General features: G+C 42.7%; 1 protein-coding gene across 5 annotated transcripts in view; it reads right to left on the bottom strand.

The window, feature by feature from the left end:
• Positions 1-26,741, bottom strand: part of DOCK4 (dedicator of cytokinesis 4) — a 650,492-nt gene that overhangs the window by 363,670 nt on the left and 260,081 nt on the right. For all 5 annotated transcript variants that reach the window (XM_033958349.1, XM_033958350.1, XM_033958353.1 and 2 more), the window contains 3 exons: positions 24,411-24,535; positions 14,386-14,548; positions 8,146-8,252 (listed from right to left, as the gene is read on the bottom strand). In XM_033958349.1, coding sequence (XP_033814240.1) covers positions 8,146-8,252; positions 14,386-14,548; positions 24,411-24,535 — 395 coding nt within the window. The remainder of the gene's footprint in view (positions 1-8,145; positions 8,253-14,385; positions 14,549-24,410; positions 24,536-26,741) is intronic.

Genomic DNA, 26,741 nt, shown 5'->3' with positions numbered 1-26,741 from the left:
CTCTCAAAACTTTATTACTTGCCTAGGAGAGTTAAATCTCAAAATCCTAACCAGCAGAATCTATCTGCTGATAGTTTGGATTTAACCAATTTCCTAGAGAGGTCAGATACTGAAGTCCAGGTTACAGCTACGTTGCTGGTATAGTTTGCTATAGACTCCAACAGGGATTGGATGCTAAAACTTTTTTTAAAATATAAAGATATTCCTTTTATGTCAATTGTTGTAAGAATGTATCCTGACGTATCTCATTCTACACAGAAGAGAAGGAAACAATTTCTTATTTTGAGATCCCAGGAACATCAATGAGAGTTAATAGTCAAATTTAATCTAATAATAATAAATTATTACTCATTATGAAAGGGGTTGCCATACAACATATAATGAAAAATTAGGATTGCTTAAATTATAGTTTTTGGTGGAATTCGTTATGTCACATATTTAAAATGGAAAGGGTAATTGCCATACAAAGGGGGGGCATTAAGAAATTTCAGGATATTTGGGAGCCATTAACAAACTACTGTAATTATTGAATATCAAGTTTTTCTACTTAAATATGCACATCCAAGAAAGGGGGTGTGGATTTCTTGGTTTTCTTTGAGAGTAACAATGTGGGGAGGGGGGAGGTTATTATATATTTGTCTTGAGTTGAATGTTATCGAATAGGGGAGGGATATGGAATTTGAAATTGAGTTTTGTATAATATTAAGTGATGTATGTAAGACCAAATGGATGTTATATACTGTTTCACTTATTGTAAGTGTTAAAATGAATAAAGAATTATTAAAAAAAAAAAAAGAGAGACCCCAGGCATTGTAGTTAGGTGCAACATTTGTCCTGAGATACCCCTGTAAATGTGTTATGGTTTATAAAGTGTCGGTATGTTTTCAATGAGCCACAACAGTTATCTAGATTTATTTGTGCCAAAGGGCAGTGCGTAACTAATATGTGAACCTGTTACATCCAAGTACAAGCTCAGTGAAGATATGTTCTGGCACCGTCTAGCTCCATCTTATTTTCTTTGTTAAAGATTTACCTGTTAATTATTTCAGTCTAATTGCAGTTCCGCCTCCATGGATTGAGGATTAACTATACCTTGTGAATTATTATTTCATTGTTTAATTTGTGCAAGAAATTTTAATGTTTCTAGGATATTTCTGTTGTCATTGTATTTTTCTTTATTTGACTGATAAAGTTTGTCAAATGTTTAAAATATAAAGAAAGAATTTTAAAAAAGCAAAAACCAGGCTTTCAGAACTGTGCCTTAACTCACAAATTCAAATGTTCTAAGGCAGTGTTTCTCAACATGCAGTATGCATACCCTAGGGGGTATTCGGGCCACCTGTTGTGGGCATGCAGCCTGGATGGGGGTCCCTACCTGCCTCCCGTTGAAGCCGCCGCCACTGGAGATCCCTTCCTGCTTCCTTGTCTGCCTGTCCGCTGCACCACCCCCCACCCTGAAGCCGACCCTACCACCTCACCAGAGCCAACATGCTCCATCCCTCTCCCCCAACAGCAACTCCGCGCAGGGATAGGCCACAGCATGTGTGGCCAACCCACAAGCCTTTCCCCAGTCAATTCTGATGTCGGACAGAAGGTTCTGGACCAGCCAATCGCTGCCTGGCTGTCCTGGAACCTTCTCTCTGATGTCAGAATTGACAGTGGGGGGAAGGTTTGTGAGTTGGCCTCATTCAGCATGTGAGTCGCTGCATGTGCCTTAGCCCGTCACTGCTCAGAATTGCTGCTGGGGGGGGATAGAGTGTGCCAGCTCCGGCAAAGTAGGCTTCAGGGGTGGTGGAGCAGGCAGGCAGACAGGGAGGGATCCCTGGCTGCGGCTTTGGCAGGTGAGTGAGCAGGGAGGGATCCCCGGCAGCACTTTCAGCTACTGCAGATGGGTTGGCTTCGGGGGGGGGGGGGCAGGCCACGAACTTGACACAGAAGGAAGGGACGGGGCATGAACATGGGGGCACTAACTTGGGACATAGGAGGGAGGGAGGGAATAGAAAAGGAGAACTGATGGGCATGATTATGTGAGTGAGAGATGGTGCACATTGGGAAAGGAAGAAATTAAAATTGGGCATAGAGCGAGAGGAGTGAGGTATAGATGCATGGGGAATAGAAAGATGAGAGGGAAAAAGATTGGATATGGTGGAGGAGAGGACAGATTGAAGGGGATGCGAGAGGGAGGAATTGTTAGACATAGTGATGGAGGGAAAAAAGTGGCATTGTGATGGAAAGGGGTGATAGAAGGAGAATGGGCATGGGGCTAGTGGGCAATGATAAAAAATGCTGCACATGATCCAGGGGATGAGGGAGAAATATTGGATGTGGCAGTAGAGTGGGTAGGAGAGATGCCTTAGGATAATTAGATCTCTTGCAAACATTCTGGACCCCCCAATCCCTCAACATACTAATTCACTTTCTCATTATATCTAAACTTGACTACTGTAATGCATTATATAAGGGTATGTACCAAAAAGATATTCGCCGCCTACAATTGATACAAAATACTGCCATAAAAATTATTATAAACAGGAAGAAATTTGACCATGTCATTCCTCTGCTGAAAAGTGCGCACTGGCTACCAATCCCACATCAAATTATATACAAAATAGCTATTCTATCCTTCAAGTCCCAAAATACTAATGAACCGGCCTTTATCTACAAGTTTCTTATTCCACATAACCTTCAAGAGTCCTAAGATCCTCCTCTCAACATCTTCTTTATACATCATTCTTGAAAATCATTAGCTCATGTCGGGCCACTTCATTTGCAATTAAGACAACTACAGTATGGAATTCCCTGCCACTTCATATCAGGGCGAAAAAAAAATTAGATAAATTTAAGGGAAATCTAAAGTGCTACCTCTTCCGAGATGCATATGACTGCTGAATAGACTTGGAAACAGCTAGGATTATTTAATAATCTTTATTCCCTAGCTTCCCTATTGTTATTGTCCCTTCATGCTTTCTTTACTTTTAAATTGTAGTTCTCACCACTTTCCTATTGTTTTATGTTTGTGAAGTATTATTTAGTCGGTACTTATTTGTTCATTGTTTCCCCCTTTTTAATACAAATTGTAAAATGCTTAGAAGGGCCAATACTCAGACTGGCGATGGGTCATGAGTGGAGCTCCGCAGGGGTCGGTACTGGGACCGCTCCTGTTCAATATCTTCATAAACGACCTGGAGACGGGGACGAAATGTGAGGTTATTAAATTTGCAGATGACACCAAACTCTGCAGTAGGGTTAGAACCATGGAAGACTGTGAAGACCTGCAAAGGGACCTAGTGAGACTGGAAGAATGGGCAAAAAAGTGGCACATGAGCCTCAATGTAGAGAAATGTAAGGTCATGCATGTAGGGAAAAAGAACCTGATGTTCAGCTACAAAATGGGGGGATCACTGCTAGGGGTAAGTAACCTTGAAAGAGACCTAGGTGTGTTGGTGGATACAACAATGAAAGCATCGGCACAATGTGCAGTAGCTTCCAAGAAAGCAAACAGAATGTTGGGTATCATCAAAAAGTGTATCACAATCAGGACAAAGGAAGTCATCATGCCGCTGTATCGGGCAATGGTGCGCCCGCATCTGGAGTACTGTGTCCAGTACTGGTCACCGTACCTCAGGAAGGACATGGCAATACTTGAGGGAGTTCAGAGAAGGGCAACTAAATTGATAAAAGGTATGGAAAACCTTTCATATGCTGACAGGTTAGAAAAGCTGGGGCTCTTCTCCCTGGAGAAGCGGAGACTTAGAGGAGACATGATAGAAACCTTCAAAATCCTGAAAGGCATAGAGAAGGCAGACAGGGACAGATTCTTCAGACTGTGGGGAACCACAAGTACAAGGGGGCACTCAGAGAAATTGAAAGGGGACAGGTTTAGAACAAATGCTAGGAAGTTCTTCTTTACCCAGAGGATGGTGGACACATGGAATGAGCTCCCAGAGATTGTGATAGGGCAGGGCACGCTACGGGGGTTCAAGGAAGGTTTAGATAAATTTCTGAAGGATAAGGGGATTGAGGGGTACAGATAGAATTAGAGGGTACAGATAGATTTAGAGATAGGTTATAGGAAAAAGCAGGAACCACTTAACAGGTTGTGGACCTGATGGGCCGCCGCGGGTGCGGACTGCTGGGCGCGATGGACCTCTGGTCTGACCCAGCGGAGGCAACTCTTATGTTCTTATGCTCTTAAGTCTTGATTTGCATTTTATGAAAATTTTAATAAACTTGAAACTTGATCTCTCAAGACAGATGGACAGTGAGAGAGAAAGTGAGAGAGAGAGAGAGGGAGACATATTGCCAATAGGGGTGGAGGAGAGAGGAAAAAACATTGGACTTATGGAGGGACAGAGAGAGAGAGAGAGATGTTGGTTGGGGAAGGGAATGGGGTCTGGAGGAGAGGTAGCATGCTGGTGGCAGAAAGAAAGAAATATTGGACATGCAACCAGACTCATGAAATCACCAGACAACAAAGGTAGAAAAAATAATTTTATTTTCGATTCTGTGATCAAAATGTGTCAGTTTTATGAATTTATATCTGCTGTCTATATTTTGCTCTATATTTGTCTATTTTTCTATAGTTTTTACTGATTGCATATTTTAAAGTCATCTGCCCTGACCTCTTTGGAAAACTCCCCCAAATATAAATGATAATTAACATTTTTTGTGCATACAGTGTGTTTTGTGTTTTTTTAATTTTGTGGTTACCATTATGTATTAATAAGATTATATTGTGTGTATATGAAAAATAGAAGAAATTGTGTTACAATTAGTACTATTATTATGGGGTGGGGTCTGAGGTGCAGCTTGGGCGAGGGTACTCAGTTGGTATTTGTTAGGCTTAGGGGGTACTTGCCTTGAAGAAGTTGAGAAACACTGTTATAAGGCAAGTGCAAATCAATGTGTAAACTCTATGTGTGTTTGCACCTATTTTATAAAATAAGAGTACACATCTCACCTCCACCTTAGCTCCGCCTTCTAGGAATGCCTACATGTTGCATGTACTCAAGTACACTTGTTAGCACGCTTAAAGGAATGTCTACAGCAACAACATTTTAGAATGGGTTCTTTTCTGCATGTTAACAGAGCTAAATATGCAGAAAAAGTTATATTAAAATGAACACCAAAAAAACAACACCTTTTTCCATTGCAAATGCAAGCAGTGTCTCACTTCCGGTTCACCACACAATTGTTTCCCACGTACTCACCTTTATAGGACCCCCAGGGACCCCTGAAGAAGACTTTTTGTCGAAACGCGGACCGTGTTGGGTCCTGTATCCCTAGCAGACTAGGTCCTTTAAGGCTCTTATGTGGATGATTTACTTTTATGTGGATGGAATTATTTTATGTGGATGATTTTAGTGTACCTTTGGAACTTTGATACTTTCAAATAAAGTCCATTTGGGAACATCTTCACTCCACAGAGTTTTTTTGGTTTTCTTTGGATTTTCTTCTTTGTGGATATTTTGGGGTCAATTCCTTTTATTTTTTGCTTGTTGATATTAAAATGAACACCTTACTGTGTAAAAATTTGACCAAACAAATAGAAATGACTGGAAGTTAACACTAAAAGGAGAGGGCTGGTTCTATGACTGAAGCTACATTGTTGTGTTCTGGGACAAACAGTCCCAGGTAACCATAGGCATCGAAACGGGGGGGGGGGGGGGGGGAGGGGGGCACAGAGGCCCCAAAATTGCCCATCCTGTAGGTGATCCAGTGGGGAGGGGGGGGAAATCCCCCCACTCCTTGTGAAGCTTGGAGCTTGCTACCAGCCAGTGTGCCTCTCTAACACGCCCCTGCTGGCATCTAGTTCTCCCCCTCTTCCCTCCCACTTGCTCACCTGCCCGCTGCATTTAACTGCTTAGAAAAGCGCTGCGACACGCTGCCATTGGTCTTGGCGTCTTCTCTCCACTATGACCTGCCCTCTCTGACAACTTCCTGTTTCTGCAAGGGTGGGCCGCAATGGAGAGAAGACGCCGAAGCCAGCGGCAGCGTGGTGCAGCACTTTTCTATGAAGTTAAAAGCGGCGGGCGGGAGAGAGGAGGGGGAGAAGTAGATGCTGGCAGGGGCGCGTTACAGAGTGCCGACCAGCAGGCATGCTGGCCGATAGTTAGGTGTAGATGGGAGGAGCATATGGGACTGGGGAGAGGGAGAGATATGGACAGAGGAAGTAAGAGAGGGAGAGATGGACATGAGAGAAGGCGGGGGAAAAGAGAAATGGATGTGGAGGGGGAATGATGGGGAGAGGGAGAGAGATTTGGGGAGGGGACAGAAGGGGGAGGGAGAGATATAGACAGAGGAAGTAAGAGAAGGAGAGATAGACATGAGAGAAGGTGGGTAGAAGGGAGAAATGGATGTGGAGGGGCAAGATGGGGAGAGGGAGAGAGATTTGGGGAGGGGATAGAAGGGAAAGGGAGAGATATGGACAGAGCAAGTAAGAGAGGGAGAAATGGACATGAGGAAGGCAGAGGGGGGAAGGGAGAAAAGGACGTGGAGGGGCAAGATGGGGAGAGGGAGAGGACAGAAGGGGGAGGGAGAGATGGACATGAGGGAAGGCATGGGGGGAGGCGAGAGGGAGAGAGATTTTGGGAGGGGACAGAAAGGGGGGAGAGTTATGGACAGAGGCAGTAAGAGATGGAGAGATAGACATGAGGGAAGGCAGAGGGGGGAAGGGAGAAATGGATGTGGAGGGGGCAAGATGGGGAGAGAGAGATTCGGGGAGGGGGCAGAAGGGGAAAGGACAGATATAGACAGAGGCAGTAAGAGAGGGAGAGATGGACATGAGGGAAGGCAGACGGGGGAAAAGGGAGAAATGGATATGGAAGGGGCAAGATGGGGAGAGGGAGAGAGATTTGGGGAGGGAGAGATGGGCAACTCGAGGAAAGCAGAGAAGCAAGAGAAGACATGGCTAGGAAAATGCAGAGGCAATATGGACTGGGGACTGAGACGTGAGAGATGTCATACTTGAGAGCACACCATGACCTCTGGCCATACTCTGCTGCTGTCTGTGGCTTTATGAAAAAAGAAGTGCAGCTGGAAAGAATGAGCAGGAGACCTACTAGGATGTTTTAGAACCAGCCAGAACACAGGTACACACTCTTGGGAGGGGGCATGAACTTGGGACATAGGATGGAAGGATGGGGAAAGAATGCTGAGGTGGGGGAGGGAATAGAAAGGGAGAATTGTTAAGCATGGGTTTTAATAAGAGGAAAGAGATGGTGAAAATGGAGATAGGAAGAAAGAGAAGAATTATTGGACATGGTGATGGGAGAGGCCTGAGGTAGGGAGAGATTAAGAGAGAGAAATGTTGGATGTGGTGGTGGAGAGGAAACAGTGGGACGATGGAAATGGATGCAAGAGGGAGGAATATTGGACATGGCGGTGGAGGGAATAGAGGAAGAGATGTGGCATGGAGCTGGAGAGGGGTGATAGAAGCAGAAATGTTGGACATGGAGCTGGTGGGCAGGGGTGAAAGATGCTGCACACAGTCCGGGGGTTAAGAGAGGGAGAAATATTGGATGTGGCAGTAGAGGGGGTAGGAGAGAGGCACCCTGGATCTATCTCTCTCTTTCCCCACTCCCTTTGCAGCAAAGGAGGGAATGAGAGAGAGAAAGGAAGACATTGCACATGGGGGTGTAAGAGAGAGGAAGAAATGCTATGCAGTGGTGGGAAGGGGAAAAAGAGTGCACTTTGTGTAGTTTAATTTTGAGGTTACCATTGTGTAATTAATAAGATTATATTATGTGTATATGAAAAATGAATGGAAGAAATGGTGTTTACAATTAGTACTATTATTATGGGGGTGAGGTCTGGGGTGGGGTCTAGGGTGGAGCTTTTGGGCCCCCCAAACAAAAAAGCATTCTCTGCCTATGCAGGAAACTATCCAATATTCACTGGGGCCATTTGGATTTCAGTGTGCCAGGAAAGCAGTGCATTTAGCTACTGAGAAGGGAAGGAAGTCAGCTGTCACTATCATCAGCCAGTGAATGGTGCACAAGTAGGTGTGGGGACTGCCAAGGGGAAGAAAATATACACATTTGTGCCACTATCCTGAAGATGCTGCATTCTAGAGTGAATACTTTTTTGCAAATTTGTTTTTATTTTCAAACAACATTTAGCTTATAGGTTTTCATTTGAAATTACCTTATGCACAATGAGCTCATGAGTTCCATCTGGTAGTGTCCTGCCATCTTCTTGCATTAGTGGAACAAAGGAAAATCCAAACAGCTTCTTTTCACCTTTTTCTTTTGCTATTAAAATATAAAAGGACAGAAAGAGAAAGGAGAATCAAGTGAAAAAATGTAATGTTTAAAAATTGTTTTCACTTTCTTGCCTCTGGCATGAACTTTAGACCTTATTCTGAGATGTAAAAATTTACCAGTCCATGCAAAAGTTTTACCAACCATCTATGAGAAAAAAAGAACATTTGAAGTAATAGCTTAGTGTAAATGATTTTCCAAAGCAATGCTATATTCAGGACTGCTTTTACCAATAGGCAAAGGGGGCAACTACGGACCCCAGCATATAGGGGGCCCAGCCACCCTGTTGCCTAGTGGTAAATTTATCCTGGAATCCACTCTCACCCTCCGCTTCTCTGCCACTGTGGCGCAAGTCCTTCATCTCCCTTCACTTGCACTCTCCAATCCCAGGGATCCTCCACTGTTCTCCGGTGCTGGTGATTAACATAGTCAGTCTTCCAACAGCATCGGAGCCTCTCCTCAGGCACATCCCATCTACTCTGACGCAACTTCATGTTTCTCACATAGGCAGGATGCTCTTAAGGAGAGACATCGACGCTGGAGGAAGACTATCTGATGAAAAATGGTGCACCCCTGGGACAAGAGAGCAGACAGAAGAGAAATGCATGACGGAGTGGGGTGGGAGGTTGGAGAAGGAAAAGACAGACTAGAATGGAAGAGGGATGGAGAAGGGGAAAGGTGCTAGACCAGGGAAACAGGCTGGAGAGATATGTGACTCCAAAGTGGAATGAAGAGCACAAAAAGAGACAGAGAAGAAGCTGAAAATGGGGACAGAAGAACATAGTAAAAAAAATGGTGGTGGACAAGGAGAGGGTAAGGACACTGGAATCTAAAGTAGTGGTTTCAAAGAAACATTTTTACATTTCAAGTATCTACACAAGAAAGGCCATATACACGCAGATGTGTCTTATCAACAGTTAATAGTCTGTACGATGCACTGGGGTCCATGGCCCCGATAACCATTTAATGCGTGGGAGGTTCCACTGCCACAAAAGATGTGGCAAGAATGGGAGAAATTGAAAGATTCTCTAAAGACTCTTGAACAACTACAAATCCCATGAACTTATGTGTATACAGCACTTAGTACAGAATGTCAAGGAGAAATCTGCATTAGAGAATGACACGGAGAAAAAATCTGTCCCCGTCACCGCCTCGTCCCCGGCCCACCATCCTCTGCACTGCTCCGTCACCGCCATTCCCTTCACCGCCCCGTCACCGTCACCGCCATCCCTTTCACCGCCCCGTCACCGCCACTGCCATCCCATTCACCGCCCTGTCACCGTCCCCACAGCATCCATATAAGCCTTAGTACTGTAATATTTAGCTTATTCCTTTCTTATAAATCAAAGTTCCTGCTGCTAAACTAGAGAAAGAGATGTTCAGCTGGCAGGGCTTTGTTTATAAATTTTTATCAACACAACTAATATACTACTTTATCCTAAAGCAAAAAATAAATAAATAAATATAATTTTTTTTCTACCTTTGTTGTCTGGTTTCTGCTTTCCACATCTTCTCATTCAATTCCTTCCATCCACTGTGTGTGTCCTCTCTGCGTCTTCCATTTGCTGTTACTGTGCCTCTCCCTTCACCCTCCCCCAATTGGTCTAGCACCCATCTTCTTCCCTCCCTCCCCCATGGTCTGGCATCTGTCTTCTTCCCTTCCAGCATCTTCTCCCCACTCTGTCTTCCACATTTCCCTTCAGGGTCTGTTCTTCTCTACCCTCTTTCAATGTCTGTTCTATTCCTTACCACCACCACCCTTCTCTCCCTCCTTTACAATCTGTTCCTTTCTACCACCCTTCAGCTCCTCTCGCGTGGCCTATCTATCTACCTCCCTCCCTCTTATTTTCGTGGCACGTTACAATGTAATTTGTGCAAGCCGCTGGAGCCTGCGAGCTCTGTCCCTTTCCCATTCCCACAAACTATCTCGCTTCTGTGTTCCTATTTTCCCCATTTCTAATATCTCTCCTATGTATCTGCCATTGCCCCCCCCCCCCCGAGGCCTGGGATCCCTCCTGCCCTTAATGTAGTGCGGGGTGGGGGTAGGGGGTCGCCGTGGCCAGGAGGGTTTGGGCTCCCTCCTAACCCGAACAACTAGCGGGGGGGGAGGTCGCCAGGGACAGGAGGACTTGGGCTCCCTCCTGGCCCGAACAACTAGCGGGGGGGGGGGGGGTTGCAAGAGCCAGGAGGGCTTGGGCTCCCTCCTGGCCCGATATTGTCAGGGAGTTGGGGAGTCGGCGGGGCAAGAGGGCTTGGGCTCCCTTTTGCCCCGATTGTGTCGGGGAGTTGAGGGGGGCAAGTGGGCTTGAGCTCCCTCTTGCCCCGATCGTATCGGGGGTGCCGCGGTTGTCTGGGGCAAGAGGGCTTGAGCTCCCTCTTGCCCCGATCGTGTCGGGGAGTCGGCGGGGCAAGAGGGCTTGACGTCAGAGAAAGGGCAGGACCGCTGGAAGAGGAAGCAGCAGGACACCGGTAGAAGCTTCTACATGATTGGGGGGGGGTCGGGAGGTTGTGGGGGTGTGAGCGGTCCTTCAGGGTGGGGGTGCGGGTGAGAGTGCTTACGAGCGGTCCTTCGGGGTGGGGGTGCGAGCGGTCCTGCGGGGGGGTGAATCGGACGTCGGGGGGCATCAGGCTTTCAGGGTGGGGACAGGACTTCAAGGGGGAGAGGAGAGTCAGGGCGGATGAAAGGAGAGTCGGGGGTCTCCAGAGGAGAGTCAGGGCGGGCGAAAGGAGAGTCGGGCGGCGACGGTAGAGTCGGGCAGCATGCGCGGTATACGGGTGTGCGCGGTATATAAAAATTTCTTTACATAAATTACAGTTTCCCGCGCGCTATACCCGTGTGCGCGTTTTACACGTGAAAATACGGTATATCTGCCCTTCTCCAGTCCTCCAGTACCACTCCTGACTCATTGAAAAGGTCAGCCAATGGAGCCACCAGAACTTCCTTAAGTTCCTTCAGCACCCTTGGATGTACACCATCTGGCCCCATTGTTTTGTCTACTTTTATTTTAGCTAGCTTCTCACGAATGCAACCCTCTGAAAATTGATCAGGGTCTACTACTCCTCCATCCATATTCATGTTTGTCTTCTGCAGACCTGCTCCCAGCGCTTCAGCCATAAACACAGAACAGAAATATTTGTTAAGCAATTTAGCCTTTTCTTTATCAGCTTCTACATATTTCTCCCCTTCAACTTTGAGTCTCACAATACCAGTTTTGCACTTCTTCCTATCACTAAATATGTCTAAAAAATGTTGTCTCCCCGTTTTACTGTATCAGCTATTTTTTTCTTCCATTTGTATCTTTGCTTTCCTGACTACACGACCAGCCTCTCTTAACTTTTCCAGATATTTTTGCCTGTCTTTCACTTTCTGTTATCTTTTGTAATTTATGAAAGCTAACCTTTTATTCCTTACCTGCTCAGCTACTACTTTTGAGAACCAAAGCAGCCTTCTTTTCCTCTTATTTTTACTTACTTGCTTCACAAAAAGGTTTGTCGCTCTTACAATTACTCCTTTCAGTTTTGTCCCCTGCATTTCTACGCGTTCCAGACGTTCCCATCCAGACAATTCCTTGACATAATCCCCCATATGAACAAAGTTAGTTTTTTTAAAGTCTAGAACCTTTGCTTTTGAATGAGCCCTCTCTATACCCATCTTAATATTAAACAGTATCATGAGTGATTACTGGATGCGATGATCACCCACTATAACATCAGAAACACTTTCCCTGTTTGTAAGCACTAAGGGCCTGTTTTACAAAGCCGCGCTAGCGGCTGCCGCTGGGCAACAAACCTGAAGCCCTTTAAATCTCTATGGGCTTCGGGGCCGTTACTGCACTGCAGCTACTAGCACGGCTTTGTAAAACAGGCCCTAAGTCCATGTGGGTTCCATTATCAACTGCTGGAACAATTCTTGTAGAGAATTCAGGATCTCCCTACTTCCAGGGATACCCCAATCAACATCCGGCATGTTAAAATCACCTATTAGTAAAACTTCCCCTTTTTTAGATATATTCTGATTGACTACTATTAAATCTCTGTCCACTTCTTCTGTCTCTGAAGAAGGCCTGTATATCACACCAAAGTATATATATATTCACCATTCCCTCTTTCTAAATTGATCCATAGTGCCTCTTCCTTGCCCTGCACATCCTGCAATTGTATGGCTTTAATATGATCTTTAACATATAAAGCTACCTCCCTCCTTTTCTACCTACCCTGTCTTTCCTGAACAGATTATAGCCCGGTATAACTACATCCCAGCAAAGACTTTCATCCGGCCAATCAGAGAAGTGATCTTCCTGCATCGTAAAGGAACCTGAGATGAGGATGTCATGGACCGTTGTCCATCCTAGAAATTGAAAGACTCTCTCTTTTTCTTTCTTTAAGTTATCTGTTTGTCTGTGTTGTAAGTCTCTTGTTACAGTTCCTGCGAGACTGCCAGAAAGAGTTCATCCACGCTTCGGAGATGACAAGACAAGCCAGAAGTCAAGTCAAGTTTCAATGACATGGACTTTGAGAGAACTGTGTGGTATTATTAAATAAATAGTAATAGTGTTATCTAGCGATACCAGGTGGGAAGTGTTCTGATCCCATGTTATGTGGGCATTTGCTCAGTTTCTTGTATAAGAACTAATTAAGTGTTTGTAATAGATGTATAAGTAATGTGTGCTCTGTGGAATTAAATTCCCAAGGGCTTTGCTTTCCCTGAGAGCTAGGCTGCTTCCACAAAGCATAAGCCTGCCTCCTTCTTCTCTAGTCTGGGAGAGAGCAGTGGTCATATTGCAGAGAACATGGCTAGATGAGAACCTGAGTGTAGCATTATTCTCTCACCAGGTTTTTTCACCCTTTAGTTCTAATGATCTAACACAGCTTAGGTTTATTTCTAAATCTGGAGAACGATGTCATTTCTACAAGCCTCTCACCCCTAGCAAATACAACTCTTTTGTAATCCTTTCTCCAAATATTTCCTATCCCTTCAAGATTACATAGTAGAAAATTCACAACAATGTTTACCTTACAAGCAACTAAGGCCGGGATGCACTAAAATCATCACTAAAATCCTATGGGTCACTGTGAAGCTAACAAATTGTCCGATTTTAAAATGATGATCGATATTCAACCGATTCTGTATGCAAATTAGTTTCTTGGAGGTCGGCCGTAATCTCACCCCATTAGTCATTGAACAAGCAAGTTTCACACATGTGCAGATCTGGGAGGGCAAACCCCGAATAGCTGACCAGGGGAAACTCCAAAACAGCCTCCTGCCGTTCAGCTGTTCGGAGCAGGAAGGAAGAGTAGGTTGTTTTTTTTCAATGAGCACAGATGTTGTGTCTGTGTTGCATACGCACATCTGTGCCTATTTAAAAAAAAAAAAAAAAAAGTCCTGCTAGACCCCCCGAACAAAGGCCTCATAAAAAAAAACCTCAGCAGGAGGAATGCCCACTCCCTCCTGCCTCAGCCACTTGGAACCCTTCTCCCCACACCCCCTGATCCCCCCTGACAATGACCCCCCCTCCTCACAACTTAAAAAAAATCTGCATGGGTTTTGAAGTTTCTGGGTTTCAGAGGCAAGAGAGACTGGGCATTCCTCCTGCCTCTCTTTTTTTTCAGGGCCGTTGTGGCTGACTATGGCAGACCTTTTGGTAATTTCAGGTCGTTTGTAGTGGTCGCTAGATTTAGTGCAAGCCTAAGCAATGTTAGGGCATAAATTAGGATGCTTGTTTTAATATTAATTACCTCATTTTAATATTAATGAGGTTATTTGCATGGCAGAGTCAGAGGCTGCAACGAACACACGGAAAAATCCGTGGTGAGCCATTGTAGACATCGGTTGGTAAATTACATCCGGTTCAACTGGTTTAGTGATGATAGTTATACCCACGCATAACTTGCGCATCCGGGCCTAAGATTTGGAATCTCCTACTACTAACTTTGGAAATGTATGTTCAATTAGAAACAATTTCAAAAATCTTTGAAGATAATAAAAGGAAAGACTATTTTTAAAAAAACCAAACAAACCATATTTGTCAAAGGTTGAAGTGTCATTAGCTATTACATTTTTCAAGAAGTATGCTACATTTGTAATGTAAAACAATGCCTGCAATAAAACAGAAACAGCTCTTACTGGAACAGTGGCGAAATTCAAAGCGAACATGTGCTCCCCTGAATATATCCACAGGAATAGGAAGTTTTAGCAGCTCAGCCCATCTGGGACTATTATTATGATAAAGCACAAAAGAATGGAACTCGCTTGCTGGTGGTTCTCCTGAGCCAAATGAGATAAAATCCTGATAATGAAAAACAAACAAAAACAAAATAAGGTTAAAAGGAAATTAATGCTTTATTAATCTGACACTGATTGTATTCTCACTTATCTCTAGAAAGCGCAGTTACTTACTGTAACAGGAGTTATCCGGAGACAGCAGGCAGATATACTCACATTTGGGAGACATCATCCACAGAGCCTCGTATGAACAGTGAAAAATGCACTGCACTGTCACTTTAAGCTTTGCAAAGCTTCAAGACTGCCTGCACTGTGCATGTGCAAGTGCTTTCCCGCCTGACCTTGGCTCACAGTTCAGTAAGCAAGCTAAAAAATCAACCAGGGGAGGTGAGAGGGATGTGAGAATATCTGCCTGCCCCTTCTAAGGGACAAGTAGGCAGCATATTCTTACATGTGGGACTCACTAGTTTACTGAAATGGGAGAGTTGGGCATTAAGAACAAAATAAATTCTATAATAGTGCTTGGCCGAAATGATCATCTCGTCTGGAATAGGATTCTAGACAATAATGATATGTGAATATATGAACTGAGGTTAAATGAATAGAAGAAAAAATCTTTTATAAATCAATTCACCTGATAAATAATATAACACTAAATGTGAATCAAAAAATAATTATAATATGTTTTAAATTATTATAAAATAATTTATAGAGTGCTCAGTGTGATATCTTATTCAAAACCAACAGGTTAATAGAATGAAGATGTGATAACATTCCATCATTGCACTCACCTACCTACCAGCCCTATCTAATTTAGTAATTCAAGCTAAATAATGATGGTAAAAAATTTATAGATGAATACTTAGCTGAATATAGTTGGTGGAAACATAGATATTCACATATATTTCCTTAAGTTCTGCTTATTGAAGCTGGAGGTTGTACAATGAAGTCTTTTCAAATATGAAACCCGTTGGTTTAGTAGAAAATGTGAAAAAAGTGAGTCTCCAAATCCACCGTTAAAAGTTAATACATTTCAGCATATAGCCAAAACTCCTTGTAGTGAAAGCAATCCAACATTTCCTCAACACCGATCGTGTTTCACTATATCTTGCGTCATCAGGAGGAAACAACTTCGGACCACACAATGGAGAGAACACGCCGACATAGGATTCCAACTAGAAAGTTAATTTAACGTTGATTTAACTTTCTAGTTGGAATCCTATGTCGGCGTGTTCTCTCCATTGTGTGGTCCGAAGTTGTTTCCTCCTGATGACGCAAGATATAGTGAAACACGATCGGTGTTGAGGAAATGTTGGATTGCTTTCACTACAAGGAGTTTTGGCTATATGCTGAAATGTATTAACTTTTAACGGTGGATTTGGAGACTCACTTTTTTCACATTTTCTACTAAACCAACGGGTTTCATATTTGAAAAGACTTCATTGTACAACCTCCAGCTTCAATAAGCAGAACTTAAGGAAATATATGTGAATATCTATGTTTTCACCAACTATATTCAGCTAAGTATTCATCTATAAATTTTTTACCATCATTATTTAGCTTGAATTACTAAATTAGATAGGGCTGGTAGGTAGGTGAGTGCAATGATGGAATGTTATCACATCTTCATTCTATTAACCTGTTGGTTTTGAATAAGATATCACACTGAGCACTCTATAAATTATTTTATAATAATTTAAAACATATTATAATTATTTTTTGATTCACATTTAGTGTTATATATGAACTGAGGACCATGTAGCTGCTTTGAAAATATCATCAGTGGGAGTGGAATGTAAGAAAGCTACTGACAGGGCCATAGCTTGGACATTTTGTGCTGTAACATGCCCCTTGAGCTGCATAAGAGCCCCAGACTGCATAAGGGGCCCAGCCTGCATAAGACTGAGGGGCCCAGCCTGCACATAGCAAAAGGAGATACAGGCCGCTAACCATGAAGAAATAGTTTGTTTGGTTATAGGGAGACCCAATCTGTTAGGGTCAAAGGAGACAAACAGTTGAGATGAAGACTTGTATGGCTTAGTTATTTGACTGCAGTAAAGCCAAGGTACGCTTACAGTCCAACGTGTGAAGAGCTGTTTCTCCAGGAAGAGAATGAGGCTTTGGGAAGAAAACTGGAAGCACAATGGATTGATTCAGGTGACATTCCATGACTACTTTGTGAAGGAATTTTGGATGAGTTCTAAGAACCACTTTGTCATGATGAAATACAGTAAAAGGTGGGTCATAAGAACATAAGAACATAAGCAGTGCCTCTGCTGGGTCAGACCAGAGGTCCATCGTGCCCAGCAGTCCGCTCTCGCGGCGGCCCAACAGGTCCAGTACCTGTGCAGTAATCCTCTATCTATACCCCTCTATCCCCTTTTCCAGTAGGTAATTGTCTAATCCTTTCTTAAACCCCATTACTGTACTCTGCCCTATCACGTCCTCTGGAAGCGCATTCCAGGTGTCCACCACACGTTGGGTAAAGAAGAACTTCCTAGCATTCGTTTTGAATCTGTCCCCTTCTATCTTTTCCGAGTGCCCTCTTGTTCTTTTATTTTTTGAAAGTTTGAAGAATCTGTCTCTCTCTACTTTCTCTATGCCCTTTATGATCTTGTAAGTTTCTATCAAATCCCCTCTAAGTCTCCTCTTCTCCAGAGAAAAGAGCCCCAATTTCTCCAATCTCTCAGCGTATGAAAGGTTTTCCATACCTTTTATCAGACGTGTCGCTCTCCTCTGGACCCTCTCGAGTAACGCCATATCCTTCTTAAGGTATGGTGACCAAAATTGGACGCAGTACTCCAGATGCGGGCGCACCATCGCCCGATACAACGGCAGAATAACTTCTTTCGTTCTGGTCGCAATACCCTTCTTGATTATACCAAGCATTCTATTCGCTTTCTTAGCGGCCGCTGCACACTGTGCCATCGGCTTCATTGTTGTGTCCACCATTACCCCCAAGTCCCTTTCCTGTATACTCTCCTTCAATAATATCCCTCCCATCGTATAGTTGTACCTGAAGTTTCTGCTTCCCATATGTAATACTTTACATTTCTCAACGTTGAACTTCATCTGCCACCTCGTCGCCCATTCCCCTAGCTTGTTCAAGTCCCTTTGCAATTCTTCGCAGTCTTCTATAGTCCGAGCACCACTAAAAAGTTTGGTGTCGTCTGCAAATTTTATTATCTCACACTTTGTCCCTGTTTCTAGATCATTTATGAATATATTAAATAGCAGTGGCCCGAGCACCGAGCCCTGCGGTACACCACTCGTGACCCTCCTCCAGTCAGAGTAGTGGCCTTTCACTCCTACCCTTTGCTTTCTACCTTCCAACCAGTTTCTGATCCATCTATGTACATCTCCTTCCACCCCATGGTTCTTCAGCTTCTGGAGTAGACGTTCATGGGGCACCTTGTCAAAGGCTTTTTGGAAATCTAGATATATGATGTCTATGGGGTCTCCTCTGTCCATTTGTTTGTTAACTCCCTCGAAGAAGTGCAGTAAGTTCGTTAGGCACGATCTACCCTTGCAGAAACCATGTTGACTGGTTATCAGTAGTTCGTTCCTTTCGAAATGTTCATCAATGTTTTCTTTTATCAGAGCTTCTGCCATTTTTCCCGGAACCGAGGTCAGACTCACTGGTCTGTAATTTCCAGGGTCTCCTCTTGATCCCTTTTTAAAGATGGGCGTAACGTTGGCTATTTTCCAATCCTCCGGGATCACGCCTGTTTTTAGGGACAGGTTGCAAATTTGCTGTAGTAGTTCCGCTATCTCCTCCTTTAATTCTTTCAGAACCCTTGGATGTATTCCGTCCGGACCCGGGGATTTGTCAGGTTTTAGTTTTCCTATCTGCCTGCGTACGTCTTCAAGGCTCACTTCTATGGATGTTAATTTTTCTGTTTGACTTCCATGAAAGAATTGCTCAGGTTCCGGTATGTTTGAAGTGTCCTCATTTGTAAATACAGACGAAAAAAACATGTTTAGCCTTTCCGCCACTTCTTTCTCCTCTTTCACAGCTCCCTTCCTGTCTTCGTCATCCAGCGGTCCTACCTCCTCCCTAGCCGGCTCCTTCCCTTTAACATATTTAAAGAATGGTTTGAAGTTTCGTGCTTCCTTAGCTAGCCTCTCTTCGTACTCTCTTTTGGCTTTTCGAACCACACGGTGACATTCTTTTTGATTTTTCCTGTGCTCTTTCCAATTCTCCTCAGTTTTGTCCTTTTTCCACTTCCTGAATGAATTTTTCTTATTGCCTATTGCTTCCTTCATTATTTTGGTTATCCATGCCGGGTCTTTTGTTCGACTCTTTGTGCACCCCTTTCTGAACCTGGGGATATATGTATTTTGCGCCTCGCTCACCATGCCCTTGAAAAAAGACCAGGCATGTTGTACCGTTTGCCATTTTTTGGACGTGTTCCTAAGTTTCTTTCTTACCATTTCCCTCATTGCCTCGTAGTTTCCTTTCCTGAAGTTTAAAGTTGTCGCTATGGTTCTCTTCCCTTTCGGTATTCCTACTTCAACCTTGAACTTGATCATATTATGATCACTGCTTCCCAACGGTCCCACTATTTCTACTTCCTTTGCAGGTCCCCTTAGCCCATTTAGGATTAGATCCAGAGTGGCATTTCCTCTCGTTGGTTCTCTAACAAGCTGCTCCATGAAGCAATCCTGTGTAGCTTCCAGGAATTCTGTCTCTCTAGCGCATTTTGAGCTTCCAAGACTCCAGTCTATCCCAGGGTAGTTGAAGTCTCCCATAATAACTGTGTTCCCGCTTTTGCTTTCTCGCTTCATCTCGGCTTCCATTTCTTCATCGATATCTCCGGTTTGTCCAGGTGGACGATAGTATAGGCCTATCTTTATTTCAGGCCCTTTCTTTCCTGGTATTTTAACCCATAGCGATTCTAGCTTGTTGGCCGTCTCTGCTGTGTCCATTTTTGTCGATCGTATGCTTTCTTTTATGTATAGGGCTACTCCACCTCCTTTCTGTCCTGATCTGTCCTGGCGATAGAGTTTGTACCCCGACAGTGCTGTATCCCATTTGTTTTCCTCATTCCACCATGTTTCAGAAATTCCAATGATGTCTATGTCTTCTGCATTGGCCATGGCTTCTAGTTCCCCCATTTTGTTTCTCAGGCTCACTTACTCTACAAGCAGAAGTGATGGAGATCAAGAAGACTACGTTCCACATGAGAAACTTTACATGAATAGATGCCATTGGTGCAAATGGTGGCTTCATCAGTATGGAAAGGATTATATTAAGATCCCAAACAACTGGAGGGCTTCTCAGCAGAGGTTTAGAGTTAAAAAATCCTTTCATGAACCGAGATACAATTGGATGAGTGGGAAGAAGTTTATTGTTGAAAGGAGCATAGTACTGAGGTGAACTTTGACTGAAGTAGTCTTAAGTTCAGAGTTGGATAAATGTAGAAGATTGTCCAACACTGAAGGAACAGAAGAGGAGAAAGGAAGGAACGTAGGAAGAGGGGAGACACATTTAAGTACATGATCGAAACATGATCGAAACATTTAAGTACCTCACGGGACGTGTCGAAGTGGAAGATGATATTTTCTTTCTCAAGGGACCCTCGGCCACAAGAGGGCACCCGCTCAAACTCAGGGGCGGAAAATTTCATGGCGACACCAGAAAGTATTTCTTCACAGAGAGAGTGGTTGATCATTGGAACAAGCTTCCAGTGCAGGTGATCGAGGCAGACAGCGTGCCAGACTTTAAGAATAAATGGGATACCCATGTGGGATCCCTACGAGGGTCAAGATAAGGAAATTGGGTCATTAGGGCATAGACAGGGGGTGGGTAAGCAGAGTGGGCAGACTTGATGGGCTGTAGCCCTTTTTTTGCCGTCATCTTCTATGTTTCTATGTTCTATGTTTCTATGTAAAGCATCCACATCGTGAAAGTTACACCACAATATGAAGCGTGTCCACTTCTGTTGATTGCATTGCTGAGTAAAGGCTTTCTGGAAGTAGCTATGATGGCCTGTACTAAGTTTGAAAAATTAAATTCTGATGAAGCTAGACCAAGAAATACCAAGCTGTTATGTGCAGCGACTGTAGATTGGATGTAAAAGAGATCCTTGACTCTGAGTGAGTAGAGATGGAGAGATCTGCAATGTAATTGGATCCTTAGCTCTTAGTCAAAGTAGAAGGGGAAAACCATGGTTGCTTGGGCCACCGAGGAGCTATCAGGATCATAGTGGCTGACTCTTGCTTGAGCTTTACTAAAATCTTTAGAATAAGAGTGATTGGTGGGAACACATAGAGGAACTTGTTCATCTAATCCAGAAGAAAAGCATCCACTTCGAGATGAAGAGGAAAGTATTGTCTGGAGCAGAAACGAGGTAACTTGTGATTGTGGGGAGATGCAAACAGGTCTATCTGAGGAGTCCCCCAAAGAGAAAAGATGTGGTGCAAAACTTTGGAGTTCAGAGACCACTCGTCAAGTCAGAGAAATCTGCTTAGATTGTCTGCAAGGGCATTGTTTGCTTTGCATATATATGGTTTTGAAAAATATGTTGCGAGGAATTGCCCAATTCCAAATGTGTTCGGCTTCTTGACATAGAGGAAGAGTGCCTGTGCCCCCTTGCTTGTTGATGTAGAACATCACCACTTGATTGTCCATTCGCACAAAAAGGACTTGATTGGAGATATGATCTTGAAATGTTTTTAGAGCATTGCAAATTGCTCTCAGTTCTAACAGGTTGATGTGGAATGTTTGTTCTCAAGGAGACAAAAGGAATTGTTGTTTGTTGTTTGCTTTTTGCTTGTTCTCAAGGAGACTACAGACCATGAGTTTTGAGACCATCCAGGTGAACTCCCCACGCATACATGGATGCGTCTGTCGTAAACACTTTTTGAAGAGGAGGTATTTGAAAAAGCAGGCCTCTGGAAAGAGACAAAGTGATTTTGATCCATTGAGACAAGGGATCCGTGGCTTGACATCATTGTGATGCCAAGGTCCACTGAGCTGTCCTTAGGTGAAGTCGAGTGAAGAGAGTGACATGAACTGCCACGTGACCCATGACACACATCATTTTCCTTGCTGATTTGCTGTGTTGAGTGGTCACCTGGTTGCAAAGATGAAGCAAGGTGATTTGCCTTTGTTGAGGAAGGAACACCTGCAGAAGAGCAGTGTTTAATCAGGCTCCTATGAATTCTAATTCTTGAGAGGGTTGAGAAATCAACTTTGAGGGTTGGGAAGTTGAAGGTTTGGAAAGTTGAGGGTTGGGTAGTTGAGAAGTCAACTTTGGGAGGTTGACTTCGAACCCTAGAAGTTGTCACCTGTGTTGCTGAATGCACTGCTTGAGGTGACAGAGCTTTGATCAACCAATCATCCAGATACGGGAACACTTGCAACCCGTGAGACCTTAGAGCAGCCGTAATCACCACCAGGCACTTTGTGAATACTCTTGGAGAGGAAGCAAGGCTGAATGGCAGTACTTTGTTCTGAAACTGTTGATGAGCTATTTGAAAACGAAGAAACTTTTTGTAGTTGGGGTGAATGGATATCTTTGTGGTCGAGAGTGCACAGCCAATTGTTTTGTTCTAGAAATGGGTATAAAGTTCCAAGGGATAGCATGTGAAACATTTCTTTTACAAGACATTTGTTGAGGGCTTGGAGGTCGAAAATAGGACTAAAACTTTTAGACTATACACGCTGAGGACAGCGTTGGTGCTTGCCATGTTTAAAACTTTATTGATTTAATATTGCCGCACCCTGAAGCAATACTTTGCATATGAAATATGCATGTCGACGTTGGTGTTTTCTATCTCTTGGTATAAGCTAAAGTCTTTACCAGGACCTTACAGATAAATCTGATTTAAATTTTCAACATAAGCTATTTAAAATTCAATATATATAGTTTATAACAAGATTCCCTGTATTAATCTATGAGCCGATGAAGAAGCGTAGTGGCATATAGCTCCATAAGCTTGGTATCTTGTGTACCTGGAGTGCCACTTCTGATGGCTCTATATAATTGAAATATCTTCAGTGGTATTGTGATGATTTGAATTGCAATATATTTGTCCTTGGAAACATGATTTACTACATTTTTGGTTTTGATTGAGTTGACATATAGAACATATACATAAGCATGAATTAATGAGAGAAAGCCAACATGGATTTAGTCAAGGGAAATCTTGTCTTACCAATCTACTGCATGTTTTTAAAGGGGTGAATGAACATGGATATAGGTGAGCTGGTTGATACTGTGTATTTGGATTTTCAAAAGGCATTTGACAAAGTACATTATAAAAGACTTCTGAGGAAATTAGAAAGTCATGGGAGGTATGGACTGGTTGAAAGACAGAAAACAGAGTAGGTTTAAATGATCAATATTCTAAATGGAGAATGGTAAATATGGGGTTCTCCAAGGGGTCTATGCTGGGACTGCTGCTTTTTAACATATTTATCAATGATCTAGAGATGGGAATAACTAGTTAGATAATTAAATTTGCTGATGACACAAAGTTGTTCAATCACACGAGGATTATGAAAAATTGCAAGAGGACCTTATGAGACTGGGCATCAAAATGGTAGATGCTGTTTAATGTGAGCAAGTGAAAAGTGATGCATGTGGGAAAGAGCAACACAAACTATAGCTACATGATGCAGGATTCAACGTTAGGAGTCACTGCCCAGGAAAAGGATCTGTCATCATTTAGGATACGTTGAAACACTCGGCTCAATATGTAGTGGCGGCTAAGAAAGCAAACATAATGTTAGGAATTATCAGGAAAGGAATGGAAAACAAAAATGAAAATATTATAATGTCCTTGTATTGCTCTATGTATGGCCACACTTCGAATACTGTGTGCAATTTTGGACCCTTATCTCAAAAAAGATATAGCAAAATTAGAAAAGGTACAGAGAAGGGCAACAAAAATAATAAAAGGGATGTGACGACTTCCCTATGAGGAAAGGCTAAAGCAGCTAGGGCTCTTCAGTTTGGAGAAAAGACGACTCAGGGGTGATATGATAGAGGTCTCTAAAATACTGAGTGGAGTGGAAAGGGTAGATGTGAATCACTCTTTTACTTTCCAAAAATACTAGGACTAAGGGGCATGTGATGAAGGTACTCGGTAGTAGATTTAAATCAAACCAGAGAAAATATTTCTTCACACAATGTGTAATTAAACTCTGGAATTCATTACTGAAGAATTTGGAGAAATCAGTTAGCTTAGCAGGGTTTTAAAAAAGGTTTGGATAATTTCCAAAAAGATAAATCCATAGATCATTATTGAGATAGCTTGGAGAAAACACTGCTTATTCCTAGGATAAGCAGCATAAAATCTGTTTTACTACTTGGGATCTCTAGGTATTTGGGAACTGGATTGGCCACTGTTTAAAACAGGATACTGGGCTTGATGGATTTTCGGTCTGTCCCAGTTTGGCAATTCTTATCTTCTTAAGTAGTTTTCTCCACCAGTCCTTTCTTTGGGCTGGCAACTGACTAAGTCTTTTGTTACTTTGCTTTTGGGGGGCAGTTTTTTTTTTGGGGGGGTATATAGTTCCAGCTAGCTAGGGATGGAAGGGAAGCTTCATAATTCTGAGGAACAGCTATGGATCATCTTGCAGCAGCAGTTTTCTATTCCTTCTTGGTATGCATCACCCCTGCAACATGACTATGGAATCTGAAGACACTAGACATTAATATAATATTTCCTGCATTGTAATACAATGTGACTAAGTTACAAGCACTGGCTGTGGTCAGCCACATATTTCCCCATTTGCATTAACAAAATGATGGCAATACAAATATGCCTTATATTCTCCAAACATATCAGATTTCTGTTAACAAAGAATTTTTTTTTTCTGTGATAGTCAATAGTATTAATTTCCAGTAAAATGGATGTAAGTTTCCAATTTCTAACCAAGGAAATTAGAATATTTAACAGTAAGATGTACTTGCCTTTAAGTATTGGCCTGCAAAGTCCCATGTGCACATTGTCACTTCCACATTTCTAGCCACACTCTTTCCTCCTTTCTCAAATTCTCCTCTTTCTATAGTAATGTACATATCATTCCTCATGTCACCTGTGTAAGAATCAAATAAATAAACAAACCACTGAATTACAAATCAGAATCTTCTTAAAACCAGAACAGAAATAAAGGTCCTGTCTTAGTGCAGCACTTCAAAGATCAAATGCACAGTGTAAATAAACACTTTCTAAAGGCAAACCTTCTCTAGTGATCTTTCTGCATTGTCCCCCAACTATTTTATAGCCCCTTTAATTTTGGGACATTTGAATTAATTTGAAACTAATTACCTTGGTTCAATTGATTTCTACTTCTACGAGAGTAAATCAGAAAGTAAAGGCAACATACATTTAATGATTTTAATAGTTAACTGTGAGCAAATGAACATATCACTTTTCTACATAGTCCTCATGCAAGACGACACATTTGTTGTATCATTCAGCTTCTGCATTCCTGCAGAGAATAAATTTTTAGGCTGCTCCTGAAGCCGGTGAGCACCGCTTCCTTTACTTCATTATACTTTGCCTTTTGCTCTCCAGGTCACAGTGATGTACCCTTGTCTCGTTGCTGGTGAAAATTCTCTCCAGAATACTTGGATCTTCTTCATACTATCTCAGGAACTAGGCTGCAACCTCTACACACTGTTGCTTGTGCAGATCAGTAAGTTTTTTGGGAATCCATCGAGCGCAGACTTTCTTGTTTCCCAAGTCATCAAGCATTATGGAAAATGCTGATCCATAGCTGATATCCAAAGTTGCAGCCAATTGAGACACTATTATCCATTGGTCTTCTCTAATCAAGGCATCTACCCTGTCAATGAGCTCTTGTGTGCGCTATGTTGATGGGCAAAGAGAATGACCTTTGTCGGTTACACCTGTTCTTCCCACTTTAAACATAGAGATCTCTAACTAGAAAATTAATAGTATGAATTAAAGAACTAAGGCCGGTACTGGGCAGATTTGCATGGTCTGTGTCCCATATATGGTGATTTGGTGGAGGATGGGCTGGGGAGGGCATCAGTAGGAACTCCAGTAAACTGGAACATGAGGATGTTACTGGCCAGACTTTACGGTAGGTATCCTGCAAAGAATGGGATAGTGAGATAGGCTAGAGTGAGCATGAATGGCAACTCCAGCAGTTGGAACCTAGGACAGTACCAGGTGGACTTTATGGTCTATAGCTCAGAAATATCAAAGAAAAAAGACAAGTTAATTTAATCATGAATTTATAATATGTATAACTAATGGACAAGACTAGATAGACCATTCAGATCTTTATCTGCCATCATTTACTATGTCACTCATAAACCTTTTGTTGATTCATGGTGCTATGTCCATACTGAGTCAATATCCGATGATGAATTTCCACAGGTTTCACTCCCTCTGCCCAAAGAAGCCACTTTTAAGGTGGCCACCGGCAAAGGCACCAGTTACAAAATCCGGTCCTAAGCGTGAATTCTATAATGGCAAGTTCACACAGAACTGCCTTTAGAATACTAGCAGAATAAATCTACATTCCCACACCTAACTATGAGTGTTTTTTGAAGAATGACTCATTTTTTTTAAAGTGTTACTATAACGGCTGCAATAGTGGCCCATCGGATTTTAATGCAAATTTTTGAGAATCTAAGCCCGAGTGGTAGAAGAGGATAATTCCAGGAGTGCAGCTGTGAAAAGTTCTGAAGTAGTAAGATAGTAGCGAATGTTTTGTATAACCTGAAAGGGGTTTTTTGGGCGGGTTCTAGACAGCAGAACAATCCTTTGAGCAGTGCTTTAAAAGCTCAAAGAAAGCAACTCAGGTTTTAACCATTTATTGACAGTAACAGAATGGTAAAGGTTTTTAGAAATACTTACCACTTACAGTAGTTTGCAAGGCCCTGTGTTCAGGCCTCATCCAGTTTTTTGGTCTAGAATTACAAACCCTTTTAAGAAGTGGAGGCTATAGGACAGAAGGACTGTGCAAATCCTGTGCCCCTTACTAGAGCTCTGAGATATGTTTTAGAATGTTATGGACAATGGTATGCTTGGAAACCTTTTTGCGGATTTGATGGGCATACTTTGAAAAGAGACTTTTGTTTTGAATGGAAAGAATTTAGAATCCTGAAGCTCTAGGAATGGAGAAAGTTGCTTAAGGCAGGAGCCAAAAATAAAGTACCTATAGTGAAGTCCTACTGAAGGAACTGTTTGATCTGAAATCTTATTTTGTTACAATAAATTCTGCTTCTTTGCCAAGAAACAGTGAGTTGGACTTTTATTTTTGTCTT

Source organism: Geotrypetes seraphini, chromosome 9 (genome assembly GCF_902459505.1).
Source record: "Geotrypetes seraphini chromosome 9, aGeoSer1.1, whole genome shotgun sequence".
NCBI classification, from domain to species: domain Eukaryota; kingdom Metazoa; phylum Chordata; class Amphibia; order Gymnophiona; family Dermophiidae; genus Geotrypetes; species Geotrypetes seraphini.
The sequence above is the reverse complement of the archived record's forward strand: the minus strand, read 5'-3'. Positions and strand labels throughout refer to the sequence as shown.